This window comes from Cariama cristata, unplaced genomic scaffold (assembly GCF_000690535.1).
Source record: "Cariama cristata isolate BGI_N322 unplaced genomic scaffold, ASM69053v1 scaffold2306, whole genome shotgun sequence".
Lineage (NCBI taxonomy): Eukaryota > Metazoa > Chordata > Aves > Cariamiformes > Cariamidae > Cariama > Cariama cristata.
Genome location: NW_009623630.1, coordinates 43,628 through 60,810, shown reverse-complemented (window position 1 = coordinate 60,810; position 17,183 = coordinate 43,628). Strand labels below are relative to the sequence as shown.

General features: G+C 40.8%; 1 protein-coding gene across 2 annotated transcripts in view; it reads left to right on the top strand.

Moving 5' to 3' along the window:
• Positions 1-17,183, top strand: part of MCF2L (MCF.2 cell line derived transforming sequence-like) — a 70,930-nt gene that overhangs the window by 25,410 nt on the left and 28,337 nt on the right. For both annotated transcript variants that reach the window (XM_009702798.1, XM_009702799.1), the window contains exons 3-7: positions 2,990-3,080; positions 14,270-14,389; positions 15,411-15,527; positions 16,036-16,185; positions 16,875-16,999. In XM_009702798.1, the coding sequence (XP_009701100.1) occupies positions 2,990-3,080; positions 14,270-14,389; positions 15,411-15,527; positions 16,036-16,185; positions 16,875-16,999 (603 nt within the window). The remainder of the gene's footprint in view (positions 1-2,989; positions 3,081-14,269; positions 14,390-15,410; positions 15,528-16,035; positions 16,186-16,874; positions 17,000-17,183) is intronic.

Sequence of the window (17,183 nt, the reverse complement as noted above, 5' to 3'; positions counted from 1 at the left end):
AAGAGGGACAGCTGACACGCACAGTTAAATCAGGAGCCAAAGGAAAAGTGAATACCTTCTTCTTACCAAAGCACCATTCATCGTGTGCCCCAAAAGAGAGGAGGGGGTCTTGTAGATGGGCTTGTAACTACGTACGCAGGGGTGTGTGGCAGCAAAGAGAGGTCAGCAGAGTGAGGATGCACTGGCCAACAGACCTGTTCCCGATATTTACTTTTCTTGAATATGTGACTTTGTCATCTTCATAATGTTCTCAACTTGGTTGTGACTTTGTTGTCTTCATAATGTTCTCAACTTGGTTGTGACTTTGTTGTCTTCCTAATGTTCTCAACTTGGTTGTGACTTTGTTGTCTTCGTAATGTTCTCAACTTTGTTATCACTTAGTTGTCTTCGTAATGTTCTCAACTTTGTTGTACACAATGTCTTAGTTTGGTTTGTTGCTTCCTGCCTACGACTCGCTGGAGCTGGATCCCAGACTCTATAGCCAGCCCTTTGCAACAAGACACTGTTGTCAAGATAACAAAGATCTTTCCCACTGTGATAGGTTCAGAACAGAGCATAGCATTCATTTTTTTTTAAAGCAATCTATATTAATGGAGTGTTAAGGATTCGAAGTCAGGTGCTCAAGACTTTGCCATTGGGTCTCTTCTAGCCAGCAATGGGGGATCCTGGCTTTTCTGTCTGAGCCTGGCAGGGGGCCGCATTCAGAATCATGCAACCACCTGACATATTTGGTCCCTCGATTTGATCCAGTGGAAAAAGACGACTGGCTAAAGACATCTTTTGGGCTATCTTAGAGATGTGCTTTCCTTTGTGAACTCTTCCACTTAAGTAAACCTTGTCTTTTTTTCTAGGAGAATTATATTAAGCTCTGCTTATGGCCAGGTGTTGAGGCAGATGAGTAACTGCGTGGAGCTGGCATCTAGGTCTCTGGGATCCCCACTGAGCTTGTCTTTCCCTGTGCTCTCAGAGAGAAATCTGATTGATGCTCTGTCAGAGGCTGTAATTTTATTTCTGTTATACAAAAATGTCAATAGTTTCTTGAAATATGGTTCAGAAGTTGCATTTAGGTACTCTGTGGGATCTGAGATTATGCTTCCACTGAGGTAGTATGCAGAAATTTCAGGACTCCCAGGGACTTCTACTGGGCAGGGCATTTAGCTCTTTAAGAGTCTTAATGCTCTTCAAAATCCACGTGAACAGCCGTGGGAACAGCTGTAGCACCTTTTTGACTCCATTCAACCACACTAGGCTGTAGGACCCAAGGAGTTTGTTTTGCTACCTGATTATTGTGGCACATAGTTGCTATTAGCATTTTATTTTGCTCCATGAGTAAAGGTCAAAATGGTGGGACCTTTAAATGGGGAACAGGAAGATGCTAAATTCAATCTGGATCTCTCTCCTCCTCTTGCCCTTCAAATAACGAAAGAGAAGGAAGAGGGGGAGCTTTAGTAAATCATGGAAATTTACTGTAGTGGGAAGCATATTGCTGATAGAAAGCCCTGTTTGTCTGCAAGGGTTATTCAGGCTTACAAGGCAAGTGCTCAGATGTTGTTTGTGTGTGCTGTCCGAACCCAGAGGCAAGAGTTAAGTAACGTGTCCTGATTGTGGGCAGGGAGGGGTCGTTTCTAATATTCTCCTATATTAAAATGACTGCTTAGCTTCTTTTGAAAGAAACCAAGTGTTCCTTTGCATTTTTATGATTATTCATGTTTTCTCCAAATATTTAGTCTGTAAATTTGAGAGATATTACAGTTTGTAAAAGATAGGGGATAGACTGTAAGTCGTATTTAGATTTGTGATTTTGAAGAATAGCTTAAGCTGACACATCTGGGTACCTGTGTTCTTCATTCTCCTCAACATCCCCTTACTATTATGCTACTAACGTAATCTTCTAAAGCAAAGCTGGTGTTTTCATGATTCAGCAGTCTTGAATAAGGGATCCTGACATTCTGCTGTGTTCATCGTTATCCTGCGCTTTAAGGTATGACGATAGCAAATCGATGCACGGTATTTCTAAATGTCACACACTGCAGACAGTAAGCCTTGCAGTAAATGATTATCCGGACTGAAAATACAGCACATGCATTAAAAAGGACCAAGTAGACGAGAAAAGAACAAATCCGAGGCCGTCTGTCTCGTATTTGCCTGTCGTTTCCATTTTGATTGCGATTGGCTGGCAAGGGCTGCTGCTGGCATTGCACAATTGGCCTGGACGGGGAATTACCCAGCGGGAGCAGAGCCCTCGACCGCGGCGCGGTAGCACATGCAGCTGAGCACAGGCGAAAAAGAAAGGTCACCCTACGCAAGGATCTGAGCGGAATCTCTCTCACAGATGTTTCCGTTCCAGAGAAGCACATGGGATCTCATTTTTCTCATCTATGGCTTGGGGCGTTTAAGTGCCATAGGGATTTCCTTGTTTCGGTGAATGTAAAAATGCCCCTGGGAACAAGTTTGCAGCCTGGAGGCGTGTGAGGATTTCAGAGGCGCGGAGCAATATCGTGGAATGATCAGAAGGATCTGCGTTTTCAAGGAGTTTTAAATATCACTGAGGAGGAAGACAATTCAAACCGAAGGTTAAAAGCAGATGCAAAAGGAAAATAACTTTGTTTTGACCCTGATGAAATTATACTGAAAACCCCATGAAGAAGGGATTATATCAGCACTAAAACAATGGAGAATCAAAGGGGTTTATTTTCCTCTGAAATAATCTCTGTATAAGAAATGTAAAAACTATTTTTCATGAAAAAGAAGAGTTCGTGATTTGAATATGGTTTGAAGTTCTCTGGAACAGATTTGGGACTGCTGCATCTTTCCCATGGTGTATAGTATAGTCTATTTAAAATGTTTAGATGAAAAAGATCTTGCACAAAGGGTCAAGCTACTTTTTTAACTAGTTTTTAACTGCTTTTTTGAGTGAGAAAACCAGGGGAGTTTCATTTGTATTTTTAATTAAACTTTCTCTTTTTCTTCTTTCCTCCTCCAAACTTAGTTTACGAGATGCTGGAATTGGATTTATTCTGGTCATAGATCGCAGACAGGACAAATGGACCTCCGTGAAGGCTTCCATACTGCGGATAGCAGTGAGTACTGTTTTAAATTAACTCCTTAGAAAGATTTTCTGTGTTGAACCTTCCTCTTACAAGTGGAAAAACAGCAAAGATTTTATTTCTTCAACAAAATGTTAGCTGATAGATGACACAAAAAGTATCCAGTAGTTCTTTTGTATCCCAACTGTCTGGGACAGAGCATCATGTGTCTGTGACGTGCTTTTAATGCAGTTGGCAGCTCAGGACATCTGCCTGAGAAGGCTCTTGGAGAGCGCGTGTGTGTGCACACGTGTGTGTGCGCGTGGGAATGTGTGCAGCGTGCAGCTCTCCCCGCTGGGAACCACTGTTTGCGTGGACGGCCCACGCGTCCCGCAGAGCTCTGGGTCCGCCTTTCACTGTTCGAGTGAGCTTCTCTTTTAGGAAGAAATTGAAGATAAGGGTCCTGATTGAGTTTACCACTTGTGAAAGGAATTCAGGTGTGAAAACTGATTTTGTGGTGCTGGAATTAAAACAAGGCTTACTTGTAAGCAGGACAATCTTATGTACCTATGATCAATCAATAGCACGTGCTGTTACTTTCAGTCTCCTTTTTAATTATTTTTTTTTTTATATCTGAAAGCTAAGCTTGTTAGAAGAATTTTTTTTTTTACACAAGTCAGAAAAGACAGATTCGTGTTTATCATGCTTATCCTAAGGTTGGTTTACTTTTTTGTTGTTTGCTTTTTTTTCTTGTTATCCTTGCTTGAATTGTTAGTGTTGATAATCTTTCCAGTGAGTGCTGAAAAACAGAGCTCTAAGTATGTTTTCTTTAATTTTTAATGGCTGAAAAGTTTTGGCTTTGTAAGATAAAAGTCAAATCAAAACAATAAATGTCACTTTTGTGTAGCATCATTCTGACCCAAGAACTATTTGTTTATTATAGTTTAAAAGGTATTTATTTAAAGGTAATACATTACTCCCACTATATGACTTTTTGTGAATGAATATATAATGATATGATATTCCCACAATACAACTTTTTCCACAAGAAGTATGTTAGGAATGTTAAAATATTGAAAATATACCACAATATTAGCACAATCTGCTTTTGCAGCTCATTTTGAAATTTTGAGATGCAGCATTGAGCAGATTCCAGTAGTGGAAACAGAGAGCAGCGTAATTTGGGGCGATTAAAGAGAAAGGACTATCTCTCTGGAGTTTTTGAATCTCTTTCAAAATTCAATGCTGTAGTTTCTGTTCAAGGACAGATAAGTATTCCACAGATGACAGTCCTTTTGTTTACATAATTGGGGTAGTAGGGGGTGGAGGGCAACTACAGACATGTCGCTTATAGCCATAATATTAATGTTTATGGTAACATTCTTCCAGTGTGCATTATTTTGCCTAGAAGCACAATGCACAGAACCCGAGTATCGATTCCCCGTGCGAGGGGATCCAGCGTGAGGGCTTTGCCTGGAGAAGGGTGTTAAGTGCAGGGAGCCCTGCGGGTTATTTTCCTTTTTCTTCTTTTCTCATTCTTCTGTGAGCTTTAACAGAGAAATCATCCTTCCTAGCTGAAGTCTAATCTGTCAGAGGCATGGGGTTTTTTGTATTTGTTTCTTTCATTGAACTGGCTCAGCTTTGGCTTTGTGTCCGTGGATGTATGTGGCCGTCCTCCTCTTGAGCTTCGGCGATAGTCACGTCATCCCTCAACACTTGAAAATTTTATCTTCCTGTTCCAAAAAAAGATACAGTGAAAAATCGTTGTTTGCTGTTGTCCACCATTTGTTTGCTATAAAATTTGCCATAAATGAACTCTGAATACCTTTCTGCTGTCTGTTCCTTAGGAAAACAAAGCCAAATATACGTGATATGTATCTTGTGCCAAAGTTGTGAGGATTTCTCTGAGTCCTGAAAAGGGTTTTTTATGGTTTGTTTTTTATTTTCTTTTTTAAATGGCTCAAGGGCAACTGGAGGTTTAACTTCCACTTGTTTGGTTTTTCTAACAGTCAAGAGTTGTCTTTTGGTGGTGATGAAGCATCTGAGTATCATTTGGGCTGTCCAGATTGAACCTTATGTCTGAAAGCCTGGTGTCTCTAGCAGTCTGGACTGCTGCAGCTCATTGCTGTGTGTGAGGATGTGAGCCTCGGGTTATTTGAGAAGAGAGTTTTGGCTGTTGGCTCATTTGTCGTAGCTCCTGCAGCGTCCTCAGTGCTCTCCTTCCTGGATTTTTCTCTCGTCATCCTGAAGGCGCTGACCCTCTTGATTTGTGAGATCAGAGATGCCAGCGCAGGGTGCTGTGGGAGGGATACCCTGGCTGGAGCACCTGCCCATCACTAATATCCCCACAACGGTAGGAAATGTACTTGTAAGCACGGAGCAGCTGCTAACCAGAAATTTACACTAGCATGTGGGTTTTTTATTGTTTTATGTTATTTTCAAGACTCTTCAAGCACAAATGTTTGGTTTGTACTAGTGGGGGTTGGAAGTATGGTTTGAAACAAAACTACTGAAGAAAGAATTTTTGCTTCGGGCTGAAATTAACGTGGAAAATCTTTCTATATTATGAAAAATTTCTAGGCTTCATTTTTTCTGCTTTGTTGTTAGCGATCATTTTCTTTCCTGGGACGGAAAATGAGCAATGACAAGCTGAATCTGTATTTCACGCTGATACTTTAAGGTTGCTGTGGACAGTCATGGCTGTGAAGACGAGGTAAACCTATTTTTGCAGAGGTAGTTGAAGGGCAGTGGCGGCACCGTTGACCCAGGATGACCACTGCTGAGGCATGTGCAGCGGCAGCAGAACTGAAACCAAAGCCAGGGGCACTGGGCTGAGAGATGGCCCCTCCTTTCCTGGGATGTGACAGAGAGATTGTGGCAAGGATGTGCCCAGGCATGCAGGCTTTGCTATTGTGATACTCTGCTTGATAAAGTTGCAATGGGCAGGCGGCCCAGGAGGTTGTCCTTAGCCAGTGTGAGACTCTGTGGCTTAAGAGACACTGCAAACAAGATTATTTTTTTAATTTTTCTCCTGATTTAGTTAAAGGGAAGTTATTAGCCTAGTGCAGTCAAGAATGGCACATGTTTGGAGGGTGACTCATCCTATCTGAGACAGGTGGGCTGGATAACCTAGAGAGACCGTTGACTATATAGAAAGCTTAGCTTTTAGATGGCTGTAAGTTGGACAGAGTTCATCCCTACTGTTGAGTCTCGAGGCAGAATCTGGCCTACTGGGATAGCCAGGCTGAGAGGTGGAGTTCTGGTAGAGACACCAAGTCCAAGCCTTATGTTGTTAAGTGTGAGGTCTTGGCAGAGAATTGTCATGTTCCTAGAGAGGCTGTAGAAAACTGAAAGATATTACAAGAAAAATATCAAAGTTAGCCATTGGAAATTGTTCGCTCTTACTACATTGTTGTTTGAAGATACAAAAATTCTTAAGTTTTTTGCCCTGTCAGCTTCTGAGATTCTTCTAAATTTGTATTATAATGTCCTGTTTTCAGTCAAACACAGTATGCAGAGACACAAGACCTTGCTGAACTTTTTAGCTCCTGTGGCTGAGCAAGTGGGTGGGCTCATGGAAATAAGGTTCCTGAGTGAGGGTGCAAGGAGGAGCAGTCACATAGCTTGGTAAAACAGATCCATATTGTCCCAGCTGAAGTCAGGTGAATGACAAACACCAGACAAAATTATCCCCTTTTCCTTTCCATGCAGTCAAAAACTACTTTCTTTTAAAATATTTTTTTTTTCTTTTTCCTTTTTCTCCTAGTGTTATCATACCCAAACAAGCAACATTCAATCCACAGTTGCAGGAGCAAGGCACATTACTAATCAGTGTGTTCTGGAGTTTGACACTACTCTGTTCGTAGTTCCAGTGTGGGGTTTTTTTTTTTTTAAAAAAAATGAAGCCTGTGTCATTACATTGTCTTTGTCTCTGTTGTCCTGTCATCATTGATTTCCTCCATCTTAAGGGAAAAGTTGAAGTGTGAACTCAACCTTTTAGACAAACAAAAAACTGCACTCAACATCATTAAAAGTTCCACCATAGCCATCCATCAGCCTCCTACTGAAAGTCCAGAGAAAATAAACTTTAAGCTAGGTGCTTAGGGAATAACATTTGTGTGGGCAACTGCTCTTGAGGAGGCAGTTGGTATGGAGGTCACTCAGGTGGTAGTGAGAAAGTTTTGTCCAGTTACAAAACTTTGCAGCCCTTTCTAAATGTGACAAGAGTTGGATCTTATCCAGCCTCCTGGAGAAGTTTGCTTTGTGATTTGCCACCTTTGACTAAGGGTGCATTGCATGCAGGTTTCATGCCTTCTGTTTTGGACTGCATAGTCCAGAGCACTGTTTTTCTTAGCTCTTCGTAAATCAAAATGCAGTTTTCACTGTAACAGAAACTTAGCCCATTAATTGCTTTGAAGATTAGGGCCAAGACCTTTACCTGGCAGGAGGAGACCAAAAGCCAATGGAGAGACTAGAGTGCTAATACCAGCCTAAACTTTGCAGGAGCCAGGCAGTCCCGGTTTTGTGCCATCTGGAGTCTTATCGTTGGTTTTACATCCAAGGTGAGAAACAGTGAATTACAGTAATCCAACCTTGAGTTCTTTGGCCTTGTTGTAGAGAGACACTGACTTTCTCAGTGAGTTGTTGATGGAGAAACGATGAGTTTAGTAAGTGATGCTCTGTGAAAGGCACTATTTTATGTTATGGATAGGTATTTCCCGACAGCTCAGTTTCTAGCTAGCACTTTGCGTCATGTCCTGAAAACTGCAATGACACTTAGCAATTTACATGGGTTAAGTTTGACAAAACTGCTCTTCTTTCAGCTCATAGTCATGTTTCTCATGTTTGCTTGGATTCAAAACAAGAACCTGACAGTATGATGAAGCTGGAACAGTATTTGTATTAATTTTGTGGCTATTGTTATGAAAGATTACAGTAAACTATAAACTAAGAAGGTTATTTTGAGATGCTGTACGGTTTTTCCTTATTGCTTTGGATGTTTTGAGAATATTACATGTGCAGGCACTTTTGCAGTTATCCTTGTATAGTCAGCCATTTTTCCTTTTTATTGCATGTATTTTTTAATACGTAAAAAGAGGAGAAAATCACTTAAACTCTGAAAACAGGATCATAACATCACAAGCATTAAACCCTGATCCAATGCAAAACAGCTCAATGTTTTTAAAACTAGATTTCAAACTGCTCCTTGTATGAATTGATTTGATTCAAGATTCTTTCTTGACAAGAAGCCTGTGTAAGGGACTTCATTCTAGCCAGGAATAAACAGTCTTGCAAAAAAAAAAAAAAGTACTTATTAGCTCCTTTATATACAGAGGTATTTTGGAAAGAAATGCCCTGTGGCTTATGGCATAATAGTAAGTGCAGAAGGGAAAACACCACCACAGCGTTTGGTAATGTGGGTATGTTGAAGCTCTTCATAAAATGAAAAATACTGTTGTTCCAAGTATTTTGAGCCATAACTACTGAAACTGAGTCAAGCGTCGAACTACTGAAGCCGAGCCAAGCACTAGCTCTTTGATGGCTGACATGGTTCAGATACTTCTGAAAGCTGGCTGTTTACCTGGGAGGTGGGAGAAAAGGGCTGGTGGGTTCACTGTTCATCAGAACAACTTTCCTTTGCTGTGAAGGAGTAGAAAAGGCTTCTGAGCACTGGGGCAGCAGAGTGAATTGCTCTGTGGGATTGAACAGCAGACTGCAACTTTATTGAAGTGCACCTCTGTGTACGAGGTATACATATCTATCCACGTAATTCCTTTGCATAATAAATAAGCCCTAGGAGGCAGCCTGAGAGATGAGAACTCCAGTGCGTTGGTTTTCTTTTCCAAAAGCTCCCCTTTGGGTGTTCAGTGCTGAGAGCTGTACTGACTGGCTCCTGGCTGCAGGCCCCGGTCCCCGCGCTGCTCGTGGGCTGCCCGGTCTGGGGAGCGACAGCCGGGCAGCGCTGCACCCCTCCCGGCAAACAGCCTGACTCTCGTAAAGTACGCCATTTACTGAGCCTGATTCCTCCTTTGAAAACGCTGGTTTTTGTCTGCCCAATAGCCTATAGCACATAGATGCTGTTTACAATTGCTGTCGGGCGGGAGCGTGTGGGATTGCTGCTCTGCCTGACCGGTGGAGGTGAAATTGCTGAGTGACCTACATAGCTCCCTGTTGGCCCCAGCAGAGCAAGACCACGTTGCACCGTGGAAACCGAAGATGGGAAGAGTCTCGGTAGCTGTCTTTGAGGAACGCCCTCCTTCCTTCCCCACTAATAAGCTGTTGCCATCCCTTACCGAGGATGAGGCAGGGGTTGTCTCCCGCTCAGTTTTTGTGGTTCCTTACCAGCCATTCAGCATCCTGCCATCTTCCTCCTCTCCTTACCGCCTCCCGTTAGCAGCTGCTTAACCTCAGAGTCAGTCCTGGTGCCACAGACAGCCTCTCTGCCATTAATATTCTGTGAAGAAAAGTGTTAATTGAGATTATAGGCAACTACCTTAATTTTACTTTTTGTCCAAAACCCAGCTGGGTTCAGTCTCTCTAAGATTCCCCTTTCCGGAAGCCTGGAGCATGCAATGGAGACCTCCCCATCCCTGAGAAGCGGAGGCCTGGCAGCAGACAGGTCAGCCTGCTCCTGAGTATGTATTAACTGGTTTCCCGGAGGATTTAAGGTAGCTCCTGTTTTGTCCAGCCAGCAAAGGTTCTCCCCATGTTCCAGGTTCAGGGTACTCATTGGGCAGCAAAGATCTCATTGTATTGGAAAGCCTTGATTTAAAGGCTGTGCTGTATGTAAATTCCTGGTTTGGTCAGATTTATTTCAAAGCTGATAACTACATGCACATCTACATCTTCTTCTGCATCTTTGGAATTGGCACTGGCCTGACTGGATGGGGAAGTGAAGGAGATAAGCAGATAGAAAACTAATCCCACGATTGTCATGAAGTATCAAACAAGTGCCAGTGCTGATGCAAGTGAGATGAAGGAATATATGGGTTGGGCTAGCATAGAATAGGGGCTAGCCTAATTTTCGTAGAGGATACCAAAAACGTGACCCCTGGTTTCTTTCGTGTAGGCGTTAAGTGAGTTAAAGTGCAATATTTGAGACAAGATGTTAGGGGAGCAGTTAATATTAATTACCTAGTAAAGAAAGACACTTTTGGAAAAAACAATTTTCAAGCACACAAACCGTTCTTCGAGTCACAGTAATGGTCATTGACTTCACTAAAACAGTCCTTGACAATTTTCAAGCACACAAACCGTTCTTCGAGTCACAGTGATGGTCATTGACTTCACTAAAACAATCCTTAAAGGCACTTCATTTTATGGCACTGCTAAACAGACATGAATATTTGTTTTTGTGCTTAACATTTGGCACAGCGTTATTGAGAAGTCATTGTTTGCTTTGTCTGCTTAGCATACAATGGCTTCAAACAAATATGCTGCTGGAGCACACAAACCGTTCTTCGAGTCACAGTGATGGTCATTGACTTCACTAAAACAATCCTTAAAGGCACTTCATTTTATGGCACTGCTAAACAGACATGAATATTTGTTTTTGTGCTTAACATTTGGCACAGCGTTATTGAGAAGTCATTGTTTGCTTTGTCTGCTTAGCATACAATGGCTTCAAACAAATATGCTGCTGGACTTGAACCGAGATTTTTTTGTTGTCGTTGTTGTTCTCTCGTGTTCAGAGTGAAGTTGACTGGTTGATGAAGTTCACATGCATCTAAAGAGTGTCTTGCATCATATCATTCATTGTCTCTGCAAGTCACCAGGGCCTTAGGGGGAAAAAAAAGTCAGGAAAATAGTAATATTTGGGCAGTGCAGATATAAGGCATCATATCATTCATTGTCTCTGCAAGTCATCAGGGCCTTAGGGGGGAAAAAAAAAGTTAGGAAAATAATAATATTTGGGCAGTGCAGATATAAGCTCAGATAAACTGGAATAGCTGGCACAGGTCCAACATTGTTTACTGTAACAATCGTCTTTTCTTGTTGCTGTTTCACAAAGATCAAGGTCCAACATTGTTTACTGTAACAATCGTCCTTTTTCTTGTTGCTGTTTCACAAAGATCAGTTTGCAGATTTGACTCCTAGCCACAACAAGTAGAGGAGGTATCATTTTTTAAGACTTGGGGGTTTTTTGAAAAAACAAACCAAATGGGGGAAGCATAGGAGACAGATTAGTGGAGACAAGAACAATGTTGTAGACAGAGTTAGAGTAATCTAGAATTTGAACTTTTTTTGATAGAAAGGGGAAACTTCTGGCAAGCCTTGAATGGGAGTTAAAGTGCTACAAGACTGTAGTGACTTCAACAGTATCGTTTTGGGCAGACACACTGAGATGGAGAATAATTGTAATGTGTATTCTCTGTTTTCTTTGAATTGAACGCTAAGGAGATACCCTACTGAATTTGGTCATGCAGTTAAACTCTATTTCGTAAGAGCTAATACGTAGTTTAGAAAAATTTACTATTGCATTGCATTTGGCTACTATTGTTTGCTTCAGTAATAGCCTAAATATCATAGAATTGTGGAATGACGGCTCGGGTTGGGAGGGGCCTTGAAAGATCATCTGGCCCAACCTTTTGTGGGGAAAGGGAGCCTCAATGAGATTATCTAGCACCCTGTTCAGTCTCATCTTGAAAACCTCCAGTGATAGGGACTCTACCACGTCCCTGGGGAGGTTGTTCCACTGAATTATTGTTCTCACTGTAAAAAAAATTTCTTTCTTATATCAAGAGAAAAACTCTCCCAATGCAACTTGTACCTGTTGCCCCTTGTGAAGAGAAAGCCGCCGTCCTCTTTGTAGCCACCCTTTAAGTGGTGGCTGGAATACTGTGATGAGGTGTCCCCGAGCCTTCTCTTCTGCAGGGAGAAGAGACCTGACTCCTTCAGTCTTTCAGCATAGAGCAGGTTCTCCAGCTCTTTGCTCGTCTTCGTGGCCCTCCTCCAGACCCTCTCCAGCCTGTCCGCATCTTTCTTGAATTGTGAGGACCAGCACAGGACACAGGACTCCAGGTGCGGCCGGACAAGCGCTGAGTAGAGTGGGATGGTTGCATCTGTCTCTGCTGGCAGCGCCCCTGCGGATGCAGCCCAGGATCCCATTTGCCTTGGTTGCTGCGGCAGCGCGCTGCTGGCTCCTCTTCAGCTGCTTGTCCACCAGCACCCCAGGGCCCTTTCAGCATATTGTCTCTGAAATTCTGGAGTAAAAATCTAGACTACAGTCACAAAGTGTAAAAGTGAGAATTTAAAGTTAGGATGAAGAAATTTATTACTCATACATGTATAACTTACATTTCCTTTTAGTGTTTGGTGACTTTTATGCTTCATAATTTCATGCCGTTCTGTGTTTCTAATGCATCTACTCAACCTGCAGCTAACAGGATAGGCATTTCCCTGTATTCTGGGTAAGGCTAGATGGGTTGCACACATGCGCTGCCAAAGACAGTATGTCTGGGCGTCATGTGGTGGGGTGGATATCTCACAAGAAGACCCGTTATTTTTTTCAAAATGCGTTATCTAAAAGATATTTCTTCTTGGAGCTTTTTGTTCTGAAATGTTGGCATTGGCATTGAAGAAACTTCACATTTTGGAAACTTTAAGGTGAAAATTAACAACTCAGACTCTGAACACTGCTGTTACAGGCACAGAATAAATTGACACATGTCTATTGAATGTGTAAAATGAATAGACTACATGGCTGTCATTCTGAAAAGATTATTCGGGAGATTTAATTAAGAAAATTCTTTCATCCATTCTTGCAATATTTCTTAGTATGAGTTAATTTTCTTAAGTTTGCAGTTGTCCTTGGTACAATAATTCAGAAGAAAATGGTAAAAAATCCTCTTTTCTTAACTTTTTCTTCTGAATACAGTCAGGAACTTTTTATAAAAAGTTTTTCCTCTGATAGCTGTGGGTTAGTAAGTCTACAGGGTGTACGACTTCTAGTACACCGAGAAAGACTGTTTACAGCGCAAGGATGAGGAGCTGGTGTGGGCACTCAGAATTACCTGGATTCTGTTCCCAGCCCTCAGACAGACTCCTGAACCACCACGCTTTCTAGAAAACTGGAACATCACTGGAGTGGAGGCAGGTTGTAAAGCTCAAGCCTTTAAGGTTCCTCAATCAAATTGAGATCTCGGTTGTTTACTGAGTATCTGAGGAGCCACAATGAATCTGTGAGGTCTGCCAGAAAAGTTTTTAATTACTTTTCTCTTTAAAAGTTTGTAATTTCCAACATTAAATACCTGGAATCCTTGGAAACCTCAGAATTAGTATTAAACCACTCTCCAACCTTCCAGATACTAACAGTTTCACTAGGCATGGAAACAGAGCATAACATAACAGCTCCTTCAGTCAGTGTTTGTTTTTTGGTTGGCTTTTCTTTTTTTGTAGTAATTCAATTTGCTAGAAATGTGGCATAGTTTCCAACAGTATAATGAAGAAAATTGCATGCTTCATCGTTATAATGAGCACTTCTTTAGTGAGCTTCACTGCCTCCCTCCAGTGGAAATACTGAATAGGGGAGAAGACTTGCGTGATTTCAAGAATAGCTAAATGCCAAGTATGCAAACCTCTGCCACAGCAAAGGTTGATTTTTAGTAGTTTAATGCTATTCCTTTGCTTTCTTTCATGTTTTCCCCCTATCACTTGTAGGCCTGGGAAAGATCCATCAGACTACTAGTTGGAAGATGATGAGAAAAAACACAGCTGAGAATTAATATGTTTGATTTTTATTTCTGTGTGCACATTAAATCTTATTACTAAGCTGCTACCTGAGAAGTTCAGTCTCAGTGGCAATAGTTTGTGTAGGCAACTGGCAAGGTAGTGTATGGACAAATTAGAAATGTGGTGTTAGGTGTTCAGACAAGAATGGCACCCTCTTGGCACCCTCTATTGAAGAGAAGATAAGGTAACCGTGAAAGTACTGCTGTTGGAAAGGTACTAAACCACCGCTGTTTGTTCATTAGCCTCCTTGGCTAGGATGTAATCTTAGCTGAAGAGTGGTGCAAGCCAGCCCTGAAAAATTTGATTCCAGGAGAAGAGATTTCTGTTCCCAAAGATGAGTAAAGGTCTCTTTGAATTAAGCTCTTTGTGCAAGACTTGCAAATTTATAATTGGTCACCCCATTATGGGAGGCCTTTGATACGGTTAGTTTGTGGTTTAACGGGGGCTTCTCCTTGTTCAAAAATAGTTTCTGGAGCTGAGACACAGAAAATAAGACTAAACTTGTTTTGCAGGCATCTTTCCCAGGAAACCTGCAACTAGTCCTCGTTCTGCGCCCAACAGGATTTTTTCATCGAGCTCTCTCGGACATTGCTTTCAAATTCAACAAAGATGAGTTTAAAATGAAAGTACCTGTAAGTAGTCCTCTGTTTTCACTTTACTGTCAGGAATCTGTTAAAGTACTCAATGTAGCCGGTGAGGACCCAACAAAAAGCCATGCTTAAAGGCAGTTGCAGCAATTTTGGATAATTCATGATGGTTTATTCTTGAAAGAGTATGTGAATTTTAAGGCAAATGCATTTCCCATGGACAAATACTATAGCTTCTATCATTTGAGTGAACATACAACTCATACCTGTTGTTACGTTGCCAGTAAGCCCACTGATTGTACTTTTGTTCGTAAATGTACAGCATTTATATTTTAAAATAAGCTGGGAAACTATATGAGCTAAAGATATATAAGTTATTCTGCTTATCAGATGTAAATTTCAAGGGTGAAAGGTAGTCTTGAAGTTAAGATACTTTTCCCCCACCCCTCATTTATTTTGGGGAACCGTCCTTACATGCCAAATGCATGGAGATACTATTGTTCTCTCCCACAGACCCAGGGTAACAAGGGAAAACGAACAAGAAATGAATGTTGCTCTTAAATAACCATATATGGTTTATCATGATAAAAAAAGCCAATAGTGTAATTTTTATTGTATAATCTATAAGCTTTTTTTTAATATGTCTGCCACTCATGGTCATATGTAGTTTTTACATTTACATCATCTTCAACTGAAACAATATTGTTCTCTCCCACAGACCCAGGGTAACAAGGGAAAACGAACAAGAAATGAATGTTGCTCTTAAATAACCATATATGGTTTATCATGATAAAAAAAGCCAATAGTGTAATTTTTATTGTATAATCTATAAGCTTTTTTTTAATATGTCTGCTGCTCATGGTCATATGTAGTTATTTACATTTACATCATCTTCAGCTGAAACAACTGTTAAGTTTGGGTTTTGTATACCTAAAGGAAATAGTTCCATCAGTTGCTTCTGTATTAAACTGAATTTTCTCTGTCAGAGGCTGAAGGATGGGGCTTAGGATCCTTAACAAGGGACTTCTTGCCATGGTCATGTTCGCTTTTTTCTTTGCTGCTGCAGATCATAATGCTGGGCTCAGTATCAGAACTGCAGGGATACATTGATAAAACACAATTAACAGAAGATCTTGGTGGCACCCTGGATTACTGCCATAACAGATGGCTGTCCCGTCGCACTGTAAGTCTTAGGTTTTGGTTTAACTTTTCAGTTTAATGAACCCTTCTGTTTTATACCCTGTCATTTATAAAACAGATTCCAAGTGATGCAAGATGACTTGCTCGGAGTGAGAAGATGTTCCCAATGGTACTTAGTCATCTTAGAGAAATAATATGAGTAATAATTTGGGAGTGGTTTTCTGAACACTTGGAGCAAAGGAGCTACAGTGCATTATTGTGTTGAGGTTTCTTGTTTTTGCTACGAGAAAGAAAAAGCTCAAGTTGTAAAATAACTCCAGATTATAAAAATATGAGGAAGATACACCAGATAGGAGCCTAGGAAAAATATACAATTAAGGAATTAATGGTGACGGTATCTGTTGCTCGCAAAATTATACTTTGACCTTTTTTCAGTCTTGTAATTCATCTGCTTGGGTTTGTTTTGAGGGTTATATTTTGTGTGTATGTGTCTGTGTGTACATATGCATGTGATGAGCATGAAACATCTTTAATGGTTTTTATTCCAAAAGGCTATAGAAGGCTTCGCCCAAAAGGTTAAGCAAACAGCTCAGATTCTTCAGTCCTTTGGGACTGAGCTGGCTGAAACAGAACTACCAAATGATGTGCAATCAACCAGCTCCCTTCTTGCAACACACACAGAAAAGAAGGACAAAATGAAGGTACGTAATTTTTTTTAAAGATGCTGTCTTCTAGATAAACTGTGTTTTAATTTATAGCTAATCATGTTAATAGAAAATCTGGAGGATGTTAGTAGACAGTAATAATGTGAAACATTGAAATCTTACTGAACTTGTTTCGCTTGGTTTGATGTTAAAAATCCTTTTTGCATTAAAAAATGACATTTCGTGAGGCTGAGTTTACGTATGTACAAATGCATGATGATTTGTATGTGGAAACAGAAATCCCTTTGTAAGTAGTGGTGTGTTTAACTTGTAGTTTTGTTTGCAACAAGAAATTTGATTGTATTTGCATGCATATGAAAATATATGACCTTTTGAAGAATGGACAAGTGTTCTTTCAAATCAGCTTAAATGAAAACTATTTGGGCGTTTCAAAACGGTACATCTAAAACTTTCGAGATATTTGTAGCCTAAGGAGACACTCGAAGTTAGTCTATCATGAAAATTCAACTCGGTTACACTGGGATCTTAAGATGGTAAATGTAGAAAAAGCTGACGTTTAGCATTTCCTGTCTGTATTTGTTGTCAAACATTGCTTTTAATCAAACTATGCTTGCTCTATCGCTATTAAAACAAAATTCTTTTTCCAGTTTGGTGCCTTATGAAGTCTGCTTAAAAAAACAACGCCACACAACTACAGTGTGGGGGGTTTTTGTTTTGTTTTGTAGGAGGACATCAGGTTAGCGGTAGAACAGGGAGATGATATCCTTGGAAGTATTACAAAACCGGTTACTGAGAATCCTGAATACAAACTGAATCAAGATCAGCTAGACAATCAAACAACAGTAGAAAGGTGAGAGGAGCGAAATACTGAATGTGCTGCTTTTCTGGGTTTTTTCACCCCTCCTCAGCTCTTACTTAGTTCCATATAAGCAAATAAACAAATGTCACAATGTGAACATATCAAACCTGCTTTCAGAAACAACTCTGTTGTCAGATCTGTCCTGAGCAAAGTAAAAGCCCTGATGTCCATTACC